Genomic DNA, 21,579 nt, shown 5'->3' with positions numbered 1-21,579 from the left:
TGACCAATGTGATAATTTGTTTTTCTTAAATGTGCTTATTTCTTGCAAGTGATGGTCCTGGCATTGAGAGAATCTTTGGGAAGGGGCAGCAATGTTAGAAGAAAAAGGGGAAGGACCATCAATAAAACATAAAAAAAGAAATAATAACATAAAAGGGGGGGAAAAAAGACTGGTGTGTTGGTGTGGACAAAATATGTATCAACTTGCAGCTAACCTGGTGATTTACCTTTCAAAATTTACCTAGGCTGCTTGAAAGGTAGCAAAGAGTTTGTTACTGGTTATTGTTGTTGAATTGTGTCTGACCCTGTGGACCATACTGTCTATGGGGTTTTCTTGGCAAAGATATTGGAGTGGTTTGCCATTTCTTTCTCCAGTGGATTAAGGCAAACAGAAGTTAAGTGACTTGCCCAAGGTCACATAGCCAGTAAGTGTCTGGGGTAGGATTTAAACTTAGGTCTTCTTGACTCCAGGCCCAGCACTCTATACACTCACTGAGCTGCCTAGCTACCTCTTGTTATTGTCATTGGGACCATACTCAAAGTTTTTATAGCTGGAACAAAGTTTGTGTTCTATTGGTATAGCTTTTGAGAACCCAGGGTCATTTCTATAATTAACTAGAAAAATGACCCTGATCTTTTCTTGCAAATCAAGAACTACTCAAATATTTAATATTTCTAGGAGAATTTGTAGAGTTCTGGGCCAGTGTGAAAGGGCAAAGATAATAAAAGAGGTGACAGTATATTTGATAAATGCTTTTTTCATCATTTCTCCTGGAAATATCAGACTATGACTTGATTGATAGTTTGTTGAGGTCTTCATAGATGTGGTTTAAAGGGCCACACTCCTAAAACTATTTTTAAAAAAGGACAATTTTTATTTCATCTCTGAAAATAAAGAATACAAATAATAATAAAAATTACAGCTGGTATTTATACAGTGCTTCAAAGATTTGCAAAGCATTCTACATGTTATTTTGTTTGGTCCTCACAACAACCCTGTGAGGTAGAGGTGTTATTATTTATCCCCTTGTTTATGGATACACATAAATAGGTAGGATATTTCTCCTCTTTCTATACAGGCTTTTGACTCCCTGACAGGATTTGGTTAAACCTCCTCCCTACTTTGCCCCTCCCCTCATTCTACAAATGAAGAAATTGAGGCTCAAGAGGTAGAGTCACTTACCCAAGGTTACTGAGGAAGTGGTAGAAATCCTGGACTCAAAATCCAGGTCAGCCATTAGATCCAGCACTCAATGTAACAAGTTTGTCTAATTTTTTGTTATTGTTGTTGTTGTTTATTTGGAGGCAATCAGGGTGAAGTGACTTGCCCAGAGTCAAACAGGTAATAAGTGTCTGAGACTACATTTGAATTCAGGGCTTCAGGACTCCAGGGCTGGTGCTCTATCCACTTCAACACCTAACTGACCCAAGCTGGTCTAATCTTTAGCCTTCCAGTGGCCTCACTTTCCTTAAAGCAAGACTAGCAGTCCTCCAAACTATTGGTTTGTAACTCAGCTAGAAAGGAATTTTGTATTCAGGGTTGTTATAAAGCCAATGCCTCATTTTCTAGTGAGCCCTACACTTCCCCTAAGGTCCCATACCAAACCTAATGGGCTGAGATTCCCTCAAAGAGCAACCTTTCACTTTGGGGTTCCTGGAAAGCAACCATGACACTTGCATAGACCAACCAATTCTTGGTTGTAGGAACACAAAGTTCTGCTTCGCTTCTCAGTCTTTTTTGGCTGCTTCTCCAAGTCCAGTTACATGCTTGCTCTTTTTCTTTTAGGAGGTTGGATCTAGAAGCCCCCATTATTCCACAGATACCATCTTTGAGGTCAGGTGATTGTCTCCCTCCTTTCGGTAGGAAGGAGCCAGTCGACAGCTTTCCTTCTCTGTATCATGGATCAGTCTTGATCCTCCAGGATGTGTGCTTGCTCCTCTTCTCTCTAAGCAGTCTGGTTTAAGAACTCAGGGTTTCTAAAACTCCCATCTCTTCTAAGAGGCCAGGTCTCAGATTTTCAAAGTGGATCTCTGCCCTCCCCTTAGGCAATATGATTTCTTCTCTGGGGCCTCTACTCACGTTTCTTGAGTCATGTGGCTCCCCTCTACTACTGCCACTTCTAAGTCTTGAGAAGGGATATCAATTCTTAAATCTCTAGTCTGTGCAAAACACATTCTGAACCTCTGGAAGATAAGCTTGTCTTTTTTATACGCTCAGGTCTCAGGGTAAGGTTCTGCTCTAAAATAGACTGATTCAATCACTTTAATGATTGTTCAGAAAAAATATTTAGTCCAAAAGTCCCCAAAACTTCATTAAGATTTAGCATTGAGACAATAGCATCTAACAGGCAGACAAAAAAACCAGTCTTCAACAAACGCTTAAAAAAAAAATCTCATGTCTTCTGTTCATTAGAATGGTGACTGCAAGTAACCAGAGGCTCTAAATATGTATATTGGAAATGAGGGTCATTTTAAGAAAATATTTATACTCATCTCTTTAGAAAAGTTTCTGAAATCATAAAGAGAAGAAACCTTCTCATGCAGTCATGCAAATGTGTTATTTTTGATAATTAAATTAAAATATGAGAAAGTACTAATTTCAACTGTCCTCATTTTTTGGTTGTCCAGCAAAGCTGAACTCAACCCATTCTTCTTTTCATATGCTTGTAGAAGAGCTTAAAGGACAATCACAAAGTCACCTTGTAACCTTGCTAAAATATATATGTATGAAATTTGCCAGAATTTTTATTTTTTTAATTGTGAGTCCTCCTATTGTGGATGTGAATGCTGACATTGTGTAAAGACTAGGATTCTGTTAGCTAATCTTTAAACTTGAAGAATAGAAATAAAGTAAAACTAGTATTCAGGCACATCAGGATTACACAGCATACCCACACACACATCAGGCAATCTGTAGACAAAAATAACACCATTTAAACACATTCATCCAGCCATTTGCTAAGAGTCTTACACCCACAGATTTAGAGCTACAAGGGCCCTTAGAGGCCACTGAGTCTAGTCTGTAGTGAGGGTAAAAGAAACTTACTGATACCTGCTGGATGCTTTATAATTGTATGCATTGTTACCGATGTAAAATTTAACAAAAAGAAATAAATGGTTATTTGCTTCATGCCTCCTCCCTTTGACTTAGCTATGTCACAAGTTCTGAAAATAGATAGAAAATATCTATTTTTTATATATAAATAAATATAAATAAAAAACATATTTTTATATTTCTATATATTTTATATATATTATATATGTAATTTATATATAATATATAAATGTGTATTATATTTCTGTATATAGAAAATAGATCCTGCCACAGTACAACAAGCTTTTTAGGAAACACTAAAAATTACAAGGGCCAGAAATGTAAGCCTCAAATTGGTGTAGACAACCAATCCCACAAAAGTCTTGCAGGCTATCCTATTTTACTTAAATATCTAATAGCCAAGTATTTCACACATGCACTTCCTCCCATTTCCCTTTCTTGGCCTTCCTTATCCAAAGAAAACAAACAAAAATTCCTGTCTTCCTCAAAGTAGAAGTTTGAGCTCTCTCATCCAGAAGCTATGCCCCAAACAGGCTGATTCTATAATGGGAAGCAAACAAGGAAGATCCTAACTGGTTTTCAGGAAGAAATGTAGCAGACAGAAACGTTGATTAAAACTTTTGTTTTAAGTCCAGGTTCTGTTCAATACAAATGTTTTTTAACAATACGTCACTCAATGTTTGCTTGCTGGCAGTGAGTCAACTACAGCAAGTCAGTCACTTGTCAACTGAAGGTGCAAAAATAGACTGTTTTCCAGCCCAGGCATTTATGGGTTTCTGCTAACGGCCATTCCCACGATGAAGCAAGAGTAAGTGGGGTGGGGGTCTCCCAAGGAAGGTGGATTGTCTGAAGGCTTCCTGGCCGATTGTGAAACCCAAAACTTACACTTCCTTAACAAAGGCAGCTAAATGGCTCAGTGGGTGCAGTGCTGGGCCTGGAGCCATGAACACCTGAGTTCAAATGTGGCCTCAGACACTTACTAGCTGTGTGACCCTGGGCCAGTCACTTAACCTGTTTGCCTTCATCCACTGGAGAAGAAATGGCAAACCACTCCAGTTATCTCTGCCAAGAAAATCCCACCGACAGTACGGTACATGGGGTGACGACGGGTCGGACACGACTTAACAATACTCTTCCCTACAAGGTTCTCCAGGCCATCAGCAGAGGAAGGAGCTTTGAGGCCCTGAGTTCGAATTCCAGTTCTGTCACTGACTACTTGTGAGGCACTGGACGAGTCACTCTCTGGGCCTTCGTAAATGGAGTTGGGGTGGAATAGCTGACGGCTAAAGACCCTTTAGGCTCTAGATCTAGGACTCCATGATCTCAGGGTCCAGGGGGGCGACTCGAAGCCTAGAAGGTTGGGAAGCGCCTCCAAAAGAGTACGTTAACGTGTGAGGTCAAGCAGGCGCAGGGCGTCGCGCTCCACGCAGGCGCAGTGGCCTGTTCGCGGCGCATGCGCCACGCCAGGCCCGTCTGTTTTCCGGCGGGTACGAACGTCCCCCAGAGTCCCCGGGCTGACGGTTAGCCAGAGCCCGCAGCCGCCCCTCCCCTCCGCCTCTTCGCCCTTCCGCCTTCCCTTCCTCCGGCGCCCCCAGCTGACGCCAGTTTCCGGTCAGTGGTCACCGGCGCTAGGGCGTCCCGCCCCTTCCGCCCCGACAGCAGCGGCGGCTGTTTCTCCTCCTCCTGCCGGTCTCCTGTCACATTCGGCGGCTACGTCCCCTCGGAGGCTCCTCCGCGTGACCGGGAGCCGGGCCCCAGGGGCTGATGGCGATCAACTATAACGCTAAGGATGAGGTGGACGGCGGGCACGGGTCGAGCCTGGTGGTGGGCAGCCATGCGGGGCCCGGGAATGCCATTGGGGGCAGCGGGCCGAAGAGCCGGCGACCGGACAACACGGCCTTCAAGCAGCAGCGTCTCCCTGCGTGGCAGCCCATCCTGACCGCGGGCACCGTGCTGCCGGCCTTCTTCATCGTCGGCCTCATCTTCATCCCCATCGGCATCGGCGTCTTCGTCACCTCCAACAACATCCGTGAATTTGAGGTGAGGGGCTGAAGGACGGAGCGGGTGGGGGTGGGGGGGCTCGAGGGACCCCCACAGCCACCTCCCTTACCTGCCTGCATGTCTGTTTATCTGTCCTTCCTCTCGGTTCCGCTCTCCTGTCCAGCTTGGGCTGGTGTCTTCCGTGGTTGCCTCCTGTCTATGACTAATGAGGATAATGATTGGACGAGTGTGATAGTGGAGGTTTTTTGGTTTTGTTTTTGTTTTTAAAGGGGATGGGGGAGAAAGCCCCTTTATTATGGAAAGTGTATCTTAACACTTTGCTGGTGGCGGATTTCTGAAGCCTTTGACTTGACCCGGCGAATTTCTTCCCTTCTGTATGGCAGATGGATGTTAACTGTTAACAGGAAGTGAAGAAAAGAAACGATAGGACGTGCAGAGGGAATTTAAAATGTCATAGTATAATTACTTGGCTGTAAGTTTGTCGTAGACACCGGGGTTAACAACTGGACTGTGGGGAAAAGGAATCAAAAACACATAGATATTGGTGATCTTCATCTAAAACATAAAGATCAGCTGTTAAATCAAATGCTGGTTCATGAAAGAGCATTGCACAGATGACCTCTGGGTTTGGGTATAAACAAATCTTTTTAGTTATAAGGTATGAGATTAATAAAACGTTGAAACGTCACTTGTTTTAAGGTTTTTAACGTTTTATACTGTAATTTAGTTCTGTTATTACTAATCCTGTACATCATAATCTTCAGAGATAGGATCTAAGTAGTTCTGCAGATTAAAAGAAAAGAAGACTGGTATTGGAGTAGGGGGAGAGCATCATCTTAAAGCAATGAGATAATTACTGTACTTTTGCTGGTCGTTTAGTAGCAACCTTTTATTGCTAAAACTCAGGATTATTTTCAAACAGCCAAGAACCAATTTCCCACTAATGACTTCTTTGAAAACAGTAATCAACAAATTTTTATTAAGTGCCTACTATGTGCCAGGAGCTGGGGATACAAATAGAAGTGAGAGAGTCTCTGCCTTATAAATAAAGGATATATATTTTTGAAAATGTACAGTGATATCAGGGCCACTATCAATTGGGGGAATAAAGAGGGACCTTGTAGGAGGTGACAGCAGCTAAGCCTTGAGGGAAAGTAGGGGTTCCAAAAGGCATAGGTGAGATTGCTGCACATTCCATGGTGGGAGGAGGCCAACAGATAACCTGTAAATCAAAGAATTAAGATATGAAATGTTAGAAAGGGGAATGGCAAGTGGGCCAGTTTGGCTGGAAGATAGAATATTTGAAAGGGAGTAATCTGAATGATGCCAGAAAAATAGGTTGGAGCTAGATTGTGCAAGATTTTAAGTGCCTAGAGAAAAATTTATATTTTGACCTAAAGGCAGTGGAGTGTTACTGAAGCTTCTTGAACAGAGGAGTGGCTTGGTCAGACCTGTACTTTGGATGTATCAATTTGGCAGTTGAATGTAAAGAATGGTTTGGAAGAGGAGAGATTAGATGCCAGGAGATCAGAGCACTTGCTTGTGTCTTTACATCTAGCTCTCTGTGTTGGTAAAAATGGGTTTAAAGTGCCATTTTAGAATCTCCAGTCCACCAGTAAATAAATTGTGTAACTGCTCATGTCCTGTGCAACCATATATTTTCTTTTTGCCCATTTGAAATTATTTTGTTACTTTTAAAAGGACAGGGATAGGGGCAGGTAGGTGGCCCGGGAGATGGAGCACTGGCCCTGAAGTCAGGAGGACCTGAGTTTAAATTTGGCCTCAGACAGTTACTAGCTATGTGATCCTGGGGAAGTCACTTAACTTTGATTGCCTCCCCAAAACAAAACAAAACCAAACCAAACCCAAAAAATAAAAGGAGAGATGAATACTGAAGTTTTTTGATTTCTCTTTTATTTTTTGTGAACTGCTTTATCTTACCATCCAATTTTGTAAAATAGTACAAACAGCTTTATAGATCTTTTGGGCTTGTATGTGTATTCTAGTAGGACTTTTAGGGTTATTCCCTTTTTTTTTTTTATATTGGTACATGCCTTATCAAATAAGGGCACAGGTGTCTGTTTTTCTGTTTGTAATTTTTTCTTGTTTAGTTGCTACTGAATTAACTGCCGAAAGTAGGTTCCATATATGTGTGTGCACATATATTTAATGTTTATTTCCGTGTTTATAATGTTGTGTGTGTGTGTATGTGTGTATACACACATATATTTAATGCTTATTTCTGTTCTAGTAAGATCATTATAATATAGAGCAGTGGTCTGGAAGTCAGGAGCGCTGGGTTACAGTATGGGCCCTGACACTAACTGGCTTTGTGACTTTGGAAAGTTACTTAAGGTCAGTGTGCCTCAGTTGCTTCCTCTGTAAAATGAGGGATTATGTGATTGCAAAAGCCCCTTACAGCTTTAAAAGGATATTTGACAGTGTGGCTAAGTAATTTTTAAAATCTTTTTAAAAAATGATACAAGTTTTTTGATAATGACAAATAATCCTTACATTTCTGTAGTGCTTTTAATTTTTCCAAATGTTTTGCCTACGTTGTCTAATATACTTAAAATTGCCCTCTAAGATTAGTAGGTGAGATATATCCTTTCTTACAGATAGCAAACTGAAACCCACCAGAGGTAACACAGCAAGATTATGGTACACCTGAAACACAGTCCTAGATTTCTGGATTTCTAGTCTAAGGCTCTTTCTAGTATTTCAGGATTTTATCTGAAATAACAGCATTTGTCTAGAAAATAGCATTTCCTAAAATTTTCAAAGTCATTGATTTCAAGGTGATGGGCAGTGACTTTGTAAGAACATATATCAGTTATGTTTCCTAGTGGTATTAAAACTTTTGTTGAGAATTGTAGGGGACAGCTAGATGGTGACACTTACTAGCTGTGTGAACCTGGGCAAGTCACTTCACCCCACTGCCTCACCAAAAAAAAAAAGAGAGAGAGAGAGAGGGAAGTAATTGTAACTACCATGATTATGAAACTGAAGTTCTCTTCCTATTTCATAGTGGCTCTTGGAGGTGACTTGCATCCTAGAAGGCATGTGAGACCCCAGGGTCTATGTGTTTGGCTGAGAACTTGGTTAGATAAATTCAGAGAGGTCCTTTGTAGTTCCTAGAGTCAAAAAAATCATCGCCAGGTAGGCAAGATTCTGGTAATGAATATTTTTGGTCCCAGAAACTCATGAAATTTTTTGTTTCAGGGACAGAGGAAGTACTGACATTAGTGAAAATGGGTATTACAGACAGTGAGTAGCAGAGCTGGAATTTGAACTCAAATCTACTAACTTCAAATCTAGATCTCTCACTACAATATGAAAACCGTTACAATCTTAGCTTTGGTTTTGTAGAATGAGAAAGTTGAACTAAATGGTCTCTGACATTCCTTTTAATTTGAATATTCTGATTCTAATTTTGGCTCCCTTTTATAGATTCTTTATTTTAAAATTTTGTTACTTTTGGAGATTTGAAGAAATGACAATAATAAACCCTCTCCTATCTCTTTAACATATAAAAATCCATATAATTTCCCCAAACACTGCCCATTATAACCGGGGTTTTTAATTTGCTTAACCAAGTATGTAGCCCAAAGTATGTTGTGTTTCCATGCAGTTGTGTAACAGGAAGTTCTTATTATCACTTAGAAACTGTAATCCTCCCACACCTTTTAAGTTTATTTGCTTATTTCTCAATTTCTTTGTCTTCATTTTGTTGTACTATACCAGAGTATCAGGGCAAAATAAACTTGGCACTTTTATATAGAGTTTCATTTGAAGATCAGGATGTTCTTGAAGTCTACTTCAGATTTTCAAGTCTGAGATAAAGTCAGTTGATAATAATCTGCCACCAAGGAATGTTATGAAAAGGGTAATTAATTGTTTATAGATTACCTTGGACTCTCCTGAAAAAGGTGCTTGTTCTTTCCACATTCTAATGCTTGTAACTGACAGCCTGCTTTTTCATCCCATCAAATATATGTACCTATGTTTTGTGGGTTTTTTAGATTTGCCTAGTATAAATAAAATAAAATTAATAGGAATAGTGCAATTGTTGATTTATATGCTTGCATACTTTGAGGTATATTCGTAAATGGATCTGTGTTTTCATCAATGTGTAGATACTCTAAATAACCATGCAGATATGACCCTTGTTCATATCCTCCAGTAAATCCTTTGCTATCTCTTACTCTATTTCTCTTACACAATTATTGATTGGTGCTTTTTGTAGTCTACTTACACCTGCCACATGACTCTTCATAAGAGTGAGCCTCAACTTAATTTATGTAATTCTTTGAAAATATATGGGCATTTGGGGTTAAGTGACTTGCCCAGGGTTACACAGCTAGTAAGTATGAAGTGTTTGGTCTGAGGCTGGATTTGAACTCAGGTCTTCTTGACTTCAGGGCCAGTGCTCTATCCATTGCTCCACCTAGCTGCCCCTGAAAATATTTTTAATGTTTAATCATATCACAAAAATTTGAAATATATCAAAGAATAAATTAGTATTTTCTTGGTAATAGGTGGGAGATAGTTAAAATTTTCTAAAATAAAAGTAATTTTTTTTGTTTGTTTTTAGGCCATGGCCCTCAGTGTTAGTTATGGCTCAAGAATACTGAATTTATAATGTAAGTTATATTGAGCTAACTTGGAGGAGGCTAAGCGAGAGTATTCTTGAGTTTAATGTAGATGTTAACTGGGACGTGGTTATGTCCTTGAATGTAGTTCAGTTTTAAGTTACTGTCTGTAACAAGAGTAAGAAGACATCAAGCAAGATTATCTTTGTAAACTGTGGTATAGTGGAAAGAGTACCTAAATTGGATTCAGAGGACTTGGATTTGAATTGGAGCTTTGCCACTTGCTGCCTATTTCACTTTGTGCAAATCAGTTAACCTTTCTGGACTTCACTTTCTTCCTTGTGAGGAGATTGGACTAAATATCTAAGGTCACATACAGCTCTAAATCTCTGATCCTATAAAAACTTAAAATGTATTCCGAATTAAGATGCCTTTTGACAACCTGCATTGATCCTTTTCATCTTCAGAGCTGTTTAGCCTCAGAGGACTAGTTCTCCCTGATTCTAATAACTTTTGTAGACCTGCCTCCGTGATCTCAAACTAATCATATTCTTTCCTCTTGTAACACTCTTGTAACACACCCAGATGCTTATAATTGGTTCTTTTGTATCTTTTTGGTTATTTTATCACTTGTGTTTAACAACACTCTTTTACTGGTATATGTATATGTGTGACTGGTCCCCAAGAGTCTCTTTAAGTATCATAAAAACAGGTTTCTTTTCTAACTGGCTTAGTATTTTAAAACAGTGCTCTATGCATAAGTGACACTAAAGAAATGCTTTTGACTAGGTTTCAGAAAAAAGTTACTTAGTAAAAATTGATCCTTTAAAATTAGGCAAAATTATTTTAAAGTGAAAATTAAGGCCACAGAATTAGACTCTTGCATATGCAAGATAATTTTTGAATATAGTTCTGTGACAGGTCTGTGTTCTGATTTTTTTTTTTGCTTAAATCTAATACTTTTTAAAAAGAAATTTAAATCTTACATTGATTATAAATGAAATATAATTCTGAGTATTTTAATTTTTTAAAACTTTCTACATCTGTTTGAGTTCCATCACCTTGTTTATATGTAGGAGAAACTATAAGACTAAATTAGCACCTATTTGGGGTCAGGTAACTTAAAATCTAGTGTTCTGATGATTTCATATTCTTTTATCAATCAGAAATTGTTCATTCAAACAGAATAACATTTTTCCATTCATCACTAAAATATTTTCATGAGATTGTGTGTCTAAGATAGGACTTAGAATTCCATTTTGATATTAATGTACTTAATTCTACTGGTAGCATATTTTGTTACTCAGCATTTTGTTGAGTTACTTAATACAGACCTTATATTGATTTCCTTTAGAGCTGAGTTACATTCAGAAATAGAAGTTTTCCACTACTTCTGCGCAGTGTAAAAAGTGCATAGCCTTTAATTCTACCTTTTCCATAGCATTGGCCTTATACTCTTTTCCTTAAGAAATAAAATACGTTTTTAGAATTACCAAAGAGAAAAATTCAGTTTGATTTAGGGGAACAATTACAATGGTAGGAAAACAAAACTCAGAAACCTGATAACTCCCTAGCTAATGTATTCATCCACATCTGTTGTTCTGTTTTGCTTCTGGTTTATTGTCTTTAAGACTTAAGCCTGCCTGGCAGGTAACTATTCAGTCATTGTATGCTGCATTGTACCTTTCATTCTTTTGACATTTAATAAGCATGAATTTTTTAAAATAATGGAACCTAAGCAGCTCTTAGAACTCCTTGATACCTGTTATCGCTCTGAGTACTTTTTTCTACCTATAATAGAAAAGATCTGACTTCTTATCTTTAGTACAAAACTTGTTTCATTCACAGGTATTAGATCCAACAGATTTCCTTACAAAATGGACTTTAGAGAGAACCAGTCACCCTTGAAGTTTCAACTAATGAAGAGTCCTATCCACCACTTGAGTAAGGGTGTTGATCTCTTAAATTTGTAAAAGATTTTAATCAATTAGTAAATATGTAGTGAGCATCAGTGTGTGTAGGCACAGTAGATACTACAAAGTATAAGACATGGTCCTTGGTTCACGGCACATAAATCTATTTGGTGACATAAGATATATACACTTAAAATCAGAAAATTGTGGAAGGGATCTTATAAGTCATCTAGTCCGTGTTAGTCTAAGCCCCTCATTTTATAGATGAAGAAACAGTGATTCAGATAATTTAGATAATTTGCTCAAGGTGGTATGTTAGTACAGGTGAAACCAGAATACAGTCTAATGCTATTTCTAGTATAGCATACTATAGGCATTTTTTTTAGCTATCAGTTTTCTCCTCAGGATAGAAATAGACATGAAATTGGTGAGACACATTGTTTTGTAAATTATTTATTCATTATTTTAAATGACTCCTTGTAAATAGTTGCCTCTACCAGGAGGCAGATTTTCATGTTAGCAGTAATAGCTGTATAACTATAGGCCAATAGTGTTTGCTCTCAGTTCTTTCCTTCCCTTTCTCTTAAAGAGGGGTGGTAGGATTGAGTAAAGATTTCTTCAGGTGTGTTTATAGATTGACTTCCAACTTTATAGGCTTAAATTCGGTCAAATTTCATGCTTGTGGGTCTGCCACTAATATAGTATAAAGTGTTCAAACAGGCTTAGTGTTCACATATTAGGGATACTGAAGAAGTTTACGCATTAAAGATGGGAAATTGGATGAGATGATGTGTAAAATCCCTACTGGTAAAATTCTAAGAGTCTAAGGCAGAATGTAAATACCAAACGAGTAAGAATTCTGAAATTCAGAAAAGAGCAAGAACTTGCTTCTTTAAAAACAAAATCTTATTGGTAACTATTGCTTTTATATCATCTCTCCCATCCACCGATTAGCCTTCTCTTGTGTTAAGCAAAACCAGCTGACATGTTAATCAAATTTGACAGTGTATTCGAAATTATTAACCCATAGTTTCTCACCTCTCTGACAAAAGATTATTATAAAGGTCATAAGTCTAGAGCCAGGAGGGACCCCATAGGCCCTCTAGTCCAACACCTTTATTTTATGTGTGATGGAGCTGAAGTCCAGCGAAGTGAAGTGACTTTGAAGAGGTCTAGAGGTTTGGGGTGCTTGGACCCCAAGATCGCCATGCAGGCCCTGCCTGAATAAATTCAACTCAAATCTTCTTCTAGCCAGAGAAAAAGTTTGTTAGAGACAAATCGTATAGGCCCGACTCTTAAGGAATCTGAATATTAGTAAGGCATGAGAGAGTTTCAGCCTTTTGGGCATGAGAAAATCTCAGCGTTTGAATGGGGGCCAGGGTGGATCTTATATACACTAAAGTAACTTTGGGTGGCCAAAGGAAGGGGGGGTGGTGGTGGTTGGGAAAAGGGTCTAGGTGAGAATTCCGATTGGAAAGTCTAAGAGATTGAATAAACAATGGGAATAGATAATGAAGGGCAAAAGGTGGGGCTAGGGCTTTCAAACGGAGATAAGAGGAGTCGATAAGGAACCTAAAAGTTTAAGGGTTTTCTGGGACCAGTAGACAAATGGGAGCCAGATTCTTTTTAGGGATAGGAGCAAAGGTGCATCTGAATAAGATCAAAAGGCGAGGCTAGGGCTTTCAAAGGGAGATAAGGGGAGTCTATAAAGAATCTAAAAGTTTAAGGGTCTTCGGGGTCTGTAACCAAATGGGAGCCAAATTCCTTTTGGCGATCTGAAACTGAATGATGGACCCATACCCCATCAACTTTTTCAAGTCTCATAGTAAATTCAGTGCAGTTGTTTTTCAGTCATGTTGGGCTCTTTGTGACCCCATTTAGGATTTTGTTGGCAAAGATAGTGGAGTGGTTTGCTGCCTTCTCTAGCTCATTTTACAGATGAGGAACTGAGGCAAACAGTGTTTAAGTGGCTTGCTCAGGGTTACATAGCTAGTATCTGAGGCCATATTTGAACCCAGGAAGATGAGTCTTCTCGACTCCAGACCTAGCACTCTATCCACTGTGCCACCTAACTGCCCTGATAGTAATAGCAGTGGCAGAATTTGAACCCAAGTCCTCTGACTTCAGAGTCTGTACTCTTTCCATTGTATTATATTGTTGCTGCATCTCTTCTCTATGGCCTGCATTGGTGATTAATTACACAGCTATTCTTCTTTGTTTTACTTTTACATTTTTGTTTAATTTACATTTTTACATTTACATTGTTGTCATTGTGTCCATCATTATGTATATTGTTTTTCCTGTTTGTATTTACTTTAGTCTGTATCAGTTTGTATGCCATCCCATTTTTCTCAGAGTTCCTTGTATTCATCATGTCTTATAGGGCAATAATATTCCATTACATTCATCTACTACAATTTTTTAAGCCTTTCTACTAAAAAGATCATTTCTGTTCACAGATAATTCGATAGTTGAGCTAGTTGTAGAAAGTCATATTGGATTTTGATAAAAGGGGAAATTATTCTGTATCAAGAGGTAAGGATATTTGAGGGTGAGGAGATATGAGTAAAGACACAACAGAAATGTGTGTATTGAGGGGACCATTTGACTGGAGTCGAAATTTCATGTTAGAGAGTATATTGTAAGGTATTGTTGGAGAAATTGGTTGAGGTTAAAATTAGTAGGAAGTCTTGAATGTGAAGATGAAGTACTTGAATTTTGTTCTGTGGACTATGGTGGGTGGTGTGGGTGGGAAAGAAAGCTTTTTTTGGGGGGGGTGGTTGTTTTTTTCAATCTGAGAGTGAATTGCCCAGCAATGTTTCAGAAGCTGAATTTGATTGAAATGTGCAGTTTAGATTGCAGAGATAACTTAAGAAATTATTGAAATGGAGTACATTGATAAGATCTTGGATTACGGTAGTGGCTGTGAGAATGGAAAGGAATAGGATGGATACCATTGAGGTTACAAAAGAAGAGTTAATAAGACTTGGTGACTGGTTTGATTTGACTTGTGGGAGTAAGAGAGAGGAGAGAGGAGTAAAAAATTGAGCCTCTGTGATTAGGAGAATAATGGTACTAATAACAGAAATAGGGAATTAAGGAAGGGAAGCCTTTTAAAAAATTATTGGGGAAGTGAGAGGTAAGGTGTAGTTGACTGAGCATTGTACTAAAAGTCAGAAGACACGAGTTCTGGCTTAAGTTCTGGGACCGACTAGCCACGTGCCTTTAGACAGATCACTTAGCTGCTCTATGCTTTGGTTTCCATATCTTTAAAATGAAGGAACTTGACTACATATATTTAAGGTCCCTCTCCATCTAAAAATTAATGATCACCTTGGTTTATGGTTGAACTTAAGATGACAGTAGGACATTGATTAAAAAAATGTATAGAAAGCTGTTGGAAATGCAGAACTTGTGCTTGGAAGAGAGCTCAAGGCTAGAGAGATATTTCCATTGTGCTTTAAGATTTACAAACCACATTTCCCATAAAAACCTAGCAATATAGGTAGTACAAATATCATTAGTCTCATTTTACAGATTAGGGAATTGAGGCTCAGGCAAGTTGCTCTCAACATCACAAAGCTAGTGTTAAGGGCTGTTAACCCCTGAACTTGTCTTTTTTGAGTTGCCATATTTTCCAGAAACACTAGATCCAGAGCATGCAGGAAGCCCTGAATGTGTTAAGGATGAAGCTCTCTCTGAGCTGACATAATTTGTTGTTGCACCCCAAGCTGGACTCCCTGTATGCCCTTGGGAGGCAGGACAGGCGCCTGTCAGTCTGTGCCAGGCTGGGATAATGCTGGTGCATCTGGGGTCCTTTGTAGATAAACAAACCCTCCTATCTTCATAGTCTAGCAGTTCCCAAGGAAAAAGAATGAAGCTTTTGCCATCACCTTGCTCCTCCCTGTGGAGAGTGGTTTTGTTTTTTTTTTTTTTCTTCCCACCTGTGCTGGACTATTCCCCTTCCCATGTCATGCCTTTTTCTGGTATCCCCTCATCCCTTTGTCCTGCTGTTATAAAATTGTAAACTTCTATAAAGACTGGGAACTCTTTGGGTTCCACATGCATGTTCATTTCTCTTATAATAAACCTGGTTTTCACATAAGTCTCATGACATTGTGATTGCCGGTTGACACTAGTGGGTGTTGAGGTTGAAACTTGAATGCAGGTTTTCTGACTAAGTCTATCCTTGGTTCCACTACACCAACTTTGTCAGCCAACTTCACCAGGATAATAGTCAAGGACACAGAATTGAGTGAGATATCAGAGAAAAAAAGAGAAGAACAGAGTACAAGGCTAAACCTTGAAGGAAAAGAAATATTTCAGGACATAGGAGGTGAGAAACAGAGGAGAACTATGATAATATATGGCCTTAGAAATCAACGGAAGGAAGGATTTCAAGAAATGAGTGAGTGATAACACGATGTCAAAAGCTATAGGGTATTGGAAATTGGAAAAAGACTAGGAAAAAGCCTTGTTAGGCAATTATTAGAGAATTTTGAGTGCAGTGTGGTATAGTGGAAAGAGTGCTGGGCTTGAAGTGAAGTAGAGCTGGGTTTAAATCCTGACTCAGCACTAGCTGTGTGATCTCCGGCAGTCAATTCCTCAGTTTCAGTTTCTTCATTTGTAAAATGGGAATAATAATGAACTACTTACTTTATGGAACTTTTGTGAGGAAGTTACTTTGTAAACCTTAAAGTGTTATGGAAACATAAAAGTTTTCTTTTGATATTATAGTTTCAGTATTTGGAGAGAGCAAAAGCTGGCTTATAGGGGATTAAACAGCAAAAGTAAGTGATGAAGAAGTTGAGGCAGCAGATATATAGATCAGCTATTCTTGAAAGTCTTCTAGTGAAAGGGAAGAGTCAGGGTCAAGTGAAGAGCTATTTTTTCCCCCAAGATAAATGATATATTCGAATATTTGAAGGTAGATGGAATTCACTGTAAAGAGAAATGGAAGATGCTAGAGAGATTAATTATGAGAAGCAAGTTCTGGGTTAAGTGGGAGGACATAGGAGCAAGGGCATGAGTAAAAAGATGAATCTTGGAAGGGATACCTTTTCCTCTGACATAGGAAAGAAAAGAGAAATGACTCAGGGGTGGGGAACCTGTGACCTCGAGGCCACATGTGGCCTTCTAGGTCCTTGAGTGCTGCCTTTTGACTGAGTCCAAGTTTTACAGAACAAATTCCTTTTATTAAAGGAATTTGTTCTGTGAAGTTTGGATTGAGTTGAAGGGCTGCAGTTGTGAACCTAGAGGGCCACATGTGGCCTTGAGGCCACAGGTTCCCCACCCCTGGACAGATGTTTAGAGGTAAAATGGCTAGTATAGAGAATTCATTCTTGATAACCTCAGTTTTTTTTTTCCAGTAGAAAAGGGTGAAATAATTTAGTCAAAGTGGAGTGTTGATGGAGACTTGAGAATAGCAGCAAATTTTGTCATCATTATGAACTTATATTTTTAATTATCAAGGAAAGAATGGGGGTGGGGTGAGAGAAGAAGTATTTACATAGTGCCTACTATATGCTAGGCACTGTGCTAAGCACTTTAAAACTGTTACCTCATTTGATCCTCACAACAACCCTGTGAGGTAGGTGCTATTATTACGCACGTTTTACAGCTAAGGAAACTGAGGCAAATATAGTTAGGTGACTGGCTAAGGTGGTGAAGTAGTTTCAGTCAGAGGATCTGGGTTCAAATCTTGCTTCTGATTCTTACTGTGTGACCATAGGTAAGTCACTTCATCTGACTGGGCCTCAGTTTCTTCATCTGTAAAAAATGTGAGGGGATAGGGGCAGCTAGGTGTCGCAGTAGGTAGAGTGCTGGGCCTGAAGTCAGAAAGACTCATCTTCCTGAGTTCAGGTCTAGCTTCAGACACTTACTAGCTGTGTGACTCTGGGCATCTGTAAAATGAGTTGGAGAAGAAAATGGCAAACCACTCCAGTATCTTTGCCAGGAAAATCCGTAATTGTGATTTTTGAGGGTTGAAGAGTTGATTTAGTGGATATGGGAAAGTAAAATGTAAGATGGTGGTAACTGGAGGAGGGTAGTTCCAAGTTCAAGATTTAGTGATTTGTTTATAGGTTTAGCAAATCTTTTATCCATATTATAGATTATTAATATAAACATGGTGATGCCCTTTAAAATCCCTTTATGACTTAAAAATTGTTATACCAATTACATGTTATTCTTTTTTATTTTATTAATTTATTTATTTTGATTTATCAATAATCACTTCTATAAGCTTTTGAGTTTTAAATTTTTCTCCCCCACCTACCCCCTCCCTTCCCAAGACACCTTGCAATCTGATATAGGCTATACATATACATTCCTGTTAAACATATTTTCACATTAGTGATGTTATAAGGAAGAATTAAAACCAATAGGAGGAACCACCAGAAAGAGGAAGCAAAGCAAAACAGAAGGAAAAAAATAGCAAATAGTATGCTTCGATCTGTATTCGAACTCCATAGTTCTTTCTCTGGATGTGGATAACATTTTCCATCATGAGACCTTTGGAGAAGTCTCAGATCCTTGCATTGCTGAGAAGGGCTAAGTCTATCAACGTTAGTCATTGCACAATGTGTCTATTACTGTGTACAACATTCTCCTGGTTCTGCTCACTTCACTCAGCAATTCATAAAAGTCTTTCCAGGTTTTTCTGAAGTCTGCCTGCTCACCATTTCTTATAGCGCAATAGTATTCCATTACATTCATATACCACAATTTGTTCAGCCTTTCCCCAATTGATGGGCATCCCCTCAATTTCCAATTCTTTGCCACCACAGAAAGAGCTGCTATAAATATTTTTGTACATGTGGGTCCTTTTCCCATTTGTGTGATCTCTTTGGGATACAGCCCTAGAAGTGCTATTGCTGGGTCAAAGGGTATGCACATTTTTATAGCCCTTTGGGCATAGTTCCAAATTGTTCTTCAGAATGGTTGGATCATTTCACAGCTCCACCAGCAATGCATTAGTGTTCCAATTTTCCCACATCTTCTCCAATATTTATCGTTTTCCTGTTTTGTCATGTTGGCCAATCTGATAGGTGTGATGTGGTACCTCAGAGTTGTTTTAATTTGCATTTCTCTAATCAATAGTGATTTAGAGCTTTCTTTTCATATGACTATAGATGGCTTTAATTTCTTCATCTGAGAACTGCCTGTTCATATCCTTTGACCATTTATCAATTGGGGAATGACTTGTATTCTTATATATTTGACTTAATTCTCTATATATTTTAGAAATGAGGCCCTTATCAGAGACACTGGTTGTAAAAATTCTTTCCCAGTTTTCTACTTCCCTCCTAGTCTTGGTTGCATTGGCCTTGTTTTAAGTGTTATTCTTGCAAGAGGCCTTTTTTAGGTCTCTCCCTCCCCATTTTACTATCTATATCTTATATATACATAGTTGTTTGCATGTTGTGTCCATTAGATAGTGAGCTTTTTGAGAGCAGGGAATGTGTTTTTGTTTTTCTTTGTATCCCCAGCTTTTAGCATGGTGCTTGGTACATAGTAAGAACTTATTGTAAGTAAGAGCTTATTGAGTAATTATCCATTCATTACTCCAATGAATCTTTAGTCTCACCCATGTGGATATTCCTTCCAGTAGTATAGATGCCACCCATGAATACTTGTCCATTCTTTGTGACTCTTGTCCACGTATTTCCATAAGTTCACCATAGCAACTCTACCCATTGTGCTGGAGGCCTTTCTTCCTCATGGTGTGGATACCAGCGAAGCATGTAGGCTGCCCATCGGTTATCTCTTGCTCTTATTACATTACTGGACCATGAAAAGATTAAATTGATTCTGTATAATTTTTTTATTGATTCCGTTTGCAGTTAATTGATTTTATCCTGTAACTGCCCAAGTCATGATTCTTTGTCTCTGAACTTAGCTCAGAAATTCAGCTGGTCTGTAAGGAGTTAAATTTAGAAATCTAGTTCTTCTGCTAATTGCTGTTCTATTCTTGTCCCAAGGAAATCTGCTATCCTTGAGGGATGCAGGTAGACACAAGGGAGTCTAGTCTAGTATCTTTACACTACTAAGCTATGCTTCAAGGATGTATGATTTGCTATCCAGAGAAGTGTGGCCCACTATGTTTTAACCTTGCAGGTGGACTAAATGAACTTTTCTTAGTCACTGGGAGGGTAGGAGGAGGCTGTTGCTAGCCCCTCTTTTTCAACTCCCAACCAATCATATTGTCCCCCACATTTCAGCTGTGCAACTAATTATGTTATCCCCAACCATGATAACACCTACACGGTTCTGTTCTTTGTTGTAACTTTATTATGAGTTAAGTCTTCATCTTGGAGTCTTTGGCATAAATCAAAACAAACCACTGATCCTTTTATTAATAGGTTTGTGCCCTGTTAATAAAACATTATCTGCTCAGAGAAAATATGCCTCAGTCTACTTTTGTTGAATTTTACTCACGACAGCCATTATTCTTTTTCCATCATGTTTCCTTGCTCCTTTCCTTTACATTGTTTTTTCAGTTCCTTGTTTATATGGTGTTGCAGCCTGCTTCTTCCCATGTGTCTACTCAATTCCCTTTGAGTGATGTTTGACTTAAGTTTGTTTGGAAGAACATTGATATTAAAAAAGATGGTGTTTTGTTTTAAAGAGATTCTTGGGGTCATTAAAAGCATTTTATAGTGTCTGAGTGACAGTTCACCTCAGTGTCTGTCTCTTGTGTAGCATACTCTGGCCATAGGCATTTTTTTTTTCTCCACTTAGTTTTTCCTATGGGGAGAGTTGTTAAACTCTTTAAGTGATTATGGATCTCATTTAGGATTCAGAACGTTTTCTATCAAATCAAATACTTTTGTGTTCAATATATGTATTCTCTACATCTTTCAGTCAATTATAGGATAGAAAGATGTGGTCTACTATGGAATGTCTATTGCCAAAGCATATATATTCCCTGTACTGTCTTCATCAAGGATATCCTAGTTGTGTATGTAGATTATTTTCATAAAAATTTTATATAGCCAGGCAAGTAGATATATAAGCTAGGGGTTAATGATATTCTCTCAGTAATAAAGTTTGAGATTTTTCCCTACACCTTTGGTGTTTTTTTCTTTCTTTCAAATACCTTGAGTATCATTCCCTCACCACCCTCAGAATTATGTGGCCTACTGTATGAGCCTCTTCTTTATATACGTGGCCTAGACTAGTTGTTTTTCCCATCTTTTGTTTTCTTTGGGACCATGCCACTTCCTCAAAAGGTTTATCTGGGACTGTGAGGCTATATTTCAAATGTGATAGCTCCTCTGTCCTTGGTGATGAAAAGAATCATAAAAATCTTTACACCTTTTTTATGTCTTTTATAACTTTGGTGTCCTTTCAGTTTCATCCATAAATACCCTTGGATGACTTTGCTTATTTAGTTCTCTCAGAGATTTCTTTAAACTTGTTTTCCCCACACTGTTTCTTGGTGTTTTATGAAGTGATATTACTCAAAATCTTTCATCATCCTCTGATGTGAAATTTTACATGTGAAGTTATATTCCAGACTAGTGTTGAGGCAGCTGGTGGCACAGTAGATAGAGTGCTGGGCCTGAAGTCAGGAACACCTGAGTTCAAATCCAGCCTCAGACATTTACTAGCTGTGTGGCCCTTGGCAAGTCACTTAACTTGTATTTTCCTCAGTTTCCTCAGCTGTAAAATGGAGATAATAATTATTAGTACCTACTTCACAGGGTTGATGTGAGGGTAAAATGAGAATAATATTTGTAAAAAGCACTTAAAATGGTGCCTGGCACGTAGTAGGTGCTATAGAAATGCTTCTTTCCTTCTCTTGATCCATTTCACATTTTTGGGAGTAAATGAATGAAAAAGCATTTATTAAGTGCTTACTATATGCCTAGCACTGTGTTAACTGGGGATACAAATATAAAGCAGACAGCCCCTTCCATTAAAGAGCGTACAATCCAATAGAGGGAGACAAGCTGTGTAGGGGAATGGTGACCAGGGAAGGAAATTTTGGTTTGGAAAGTTATAGGATCTCTTAC

The 21,579-nt window shown here is 38.6% G+C and overlaps 1 protein-coding gene across 1 annotated transcript in view; it reads left to right on the top strand.

Moving 5' to 3' along the window:
* Positions 1–4,604: 4,604 nt before the first annotated feature.
* TMEM30A (transmembrane protein 30A) overlaps positions 4,605–21,579 on the top strand; it is a 49,295-nt gene continuing 32,320 nt past the window's right edge. Inside the window, exon 1 of the mRNA XM_027852942.1 lies at positions 4,605–5,094. Within this exon, the coding sequence (XP_027708743.1) occupies positions 4,819–5,094 (276 nt within the window). The 5' untranslated portion in view covers positions 4,605–4,818. The remainder of the gene's footprint in view (positions 5,095–21,579) is intronic.

Source organism: Vombatus ursinus, unplaced genomic scaffold, assembly GCF_900497805.2.
Source record: "Vombatus ursinus unplaced genomic scaffold, bare-nosed wombat genome assembly UNPS02009835.1, whole genome shotgun sequence".
NCBI lineage: Eukaryota > Metazoa > Chordata > Mammalia > Diprotodontia > Vombatidae > Vombatus > Vombatus ursinus.
Note: the sequence above shows the minus strand (reverse complement) of the source record. Positions and strands in the feature narration are given on the sequence as shown.